The sequence below is a fragment of the Plectropomus leopardus genome, unplaced genomic scaffold (genome assembly GCF_008729295.1).
Source record: "Plectropomus leopardus isolate mb unplaced genomic scaffold, YSFRI_Pleo_2.0 unplaced_scaffold5913, whole genome shotgun sequence".
Taxonomy (NCBI): Eukaryota; Metazoa; Chordata; class Actinopteri; order Perciformes; family Serranidae; genus Plectropomus; species Plectropomus leopardus.
Window position 1 is genome coordinate 1 of NW_024664998.1, and position 1,931 is coordinate 1,931.

The 1,931-nt window shown below is 39.8% G+C and overlaps 1 protein-coding gene across 1 annotated transcript; it reads left to right on the top strand.

The window, feature by feature from the left end:
- Positions 1-105: 105 nt before the first annotated feature.
- LOC121939764 (serine/threonine-protein kinase pim-2-like) lies at positions 106-1,400 on the top strand (the record flags this gene model as incomplete). The annotated part of the gene is made up of 2 exons (XM_042482720.1): positions 106-349; positions 448-1,400. Coding segments are annotated over 2 exons (405 nt in total), but the record flags the coding sequence as incomplete, so codon positions are not given.
- Positions 1,401-1,931: the final 531 nt, after the last annotated feature.

Genomic DNA, 1,931 nt, shown 5'->3' on the forward strand with positions numbered 1-1,931 from the left:
AATATGATTTTTTATGTCATTGATTCTCCCTTTTTTTCACTTTAAAATTTATTTAAAAATGTTTTCTTTAAAAAAAATAGAAAAAGGCAGATTCATTCATAATAAAAATCATATTTTGCTGCTCCTCAAACTGTAATAATCAATCCTGGTATCCTCCTCCTGCTGTCCTCAGGGACTCGGGTCTACAGTCCTCCTGAGTGGATCCTGTCTCAGTCCTACGAGGCCGTCCCCCTCACTGTCTGGTCTCTGGGCGTCCTGCTCTTCGACATGGTCTGCGGGGACATCCCGTTCGAGCGTGACCACGAGATTGTTGGGGCCACGCCCGTTTTCACCAGACGGGTCTCTAAAGGTGAGCAGAGGCTCCGCCCACTACCCTGTCCCCCTGTTCCCTGTTGTCCTCACCCTGTCCTCTCACATCTAACCACAACCTTGCTGTGTCTACACCAGAATGCCAGTCTCTGATTCGCTGGTGCTTGTCCTACCGTCCAGAGGAGCGTCCCACTTTGGAGGACATCCTGTCTCACTCTTGGATGGACAGGGCAGAGGGGGAGGACGAGGGGGGAGACCTGCAGGAGGACAGCAGCTCTCTGCCCAGTCAGTCCCTGTAACACACCACCCCGAGTCCACAGGGACGGACGCGCGGCGTCCTCGGGCCTGTGGGCGAATAAGCATAAAAACTGAATGTTGAGCTCTTCTTCTGTGGTGTGTGGACGTCCCTCTGAGGGGACAGTGGATGATGTGAGACGGTCTGTCTCTCAGCCAGCAGGACAACAGGGTCAAACACTGGACTTTAAAGGAGCAGCTGAATGTTTTAACCCTTTAATGACGTTTCTTTGGGGTTAAAACCTGAAAAAAGCTGCTGTGGTCCTCGGACAGACAAAAGTATTTATTTTTGTTTATTTTCATTTATCTGTTGAAGACAGCGGGTTCGGCAGCAGAATGACTTCCTGTTTAGTTATTTATTGACTATTTATGTTTTGTTTTGGACCCTTTTTTTCTGTATCAGAGAACAAACTGCAGTAATTATCTTTCTATTTTACGGCTCCGTCACAAATGTTTCGACATGAAGAAACGTGTAAAATATCGTGTGAGCGTTCAGAGAATCTGGAACAGAAAACGTTTTTCAGCTCGCAGCTCAAATTTCACTGAAAAGTCATCAAACAGGAAGTTAGTTTTACTTCACGGTAAAGTCCGGATCGTAATTTAATGTCAGAGCAGATATTTATTTTCATTTTTTCAGTTTCAGATGAAAAGCGGTGACGTGATGTCACTAAACGCTGGCGTGTTATTGGCTGGTTCACGATCACAGTGACTCGTTGGTCACTTGTTTCTGTTTATTTACATTAAATAAGAATTTATGGATCAAAAAAACCAAAAGATCCAACGTTTGAATAAAACAGTTTTTGTCACTTTATTTGGTTGTGTTGTGGTTTCTCTGTCATACTACATTACCCACAATTCATAGTGAACAGCTGGTTCATGTTAAACCTTTAATGAACGTGGACGCCTCCTCAGTCACTCTGATTATTTCTCATTTAAGACAAATTTTAAAAAAGGGAGGTGAAGTGAAAAAAATTATTAAAAAATTAATTAATTAAAAAATTGACATTTAAAAGTAGAATAGTAAAAAACACTGAACATGTGCACTGATTAACTGTTGTATAATATATATATATATAAACATATTTACACACACACATATATAACTTTGTTAAATATTAAAGGAAAGTGAAATATACACGCTTAAGAAATACAAAAAAAATCTAGAGGAAAGATATACAAACAACAGTTTAGAAAAAAAACAAAACTAGTAAAACATGAAAATATAGGAAAATGTATATAAAAATGTAGAAAAATAATTAGTAAAATATCTGACAACAATTAGTAAAATTGATGAAGTAAACTACGATCTTTGTTGAACCAGACACATC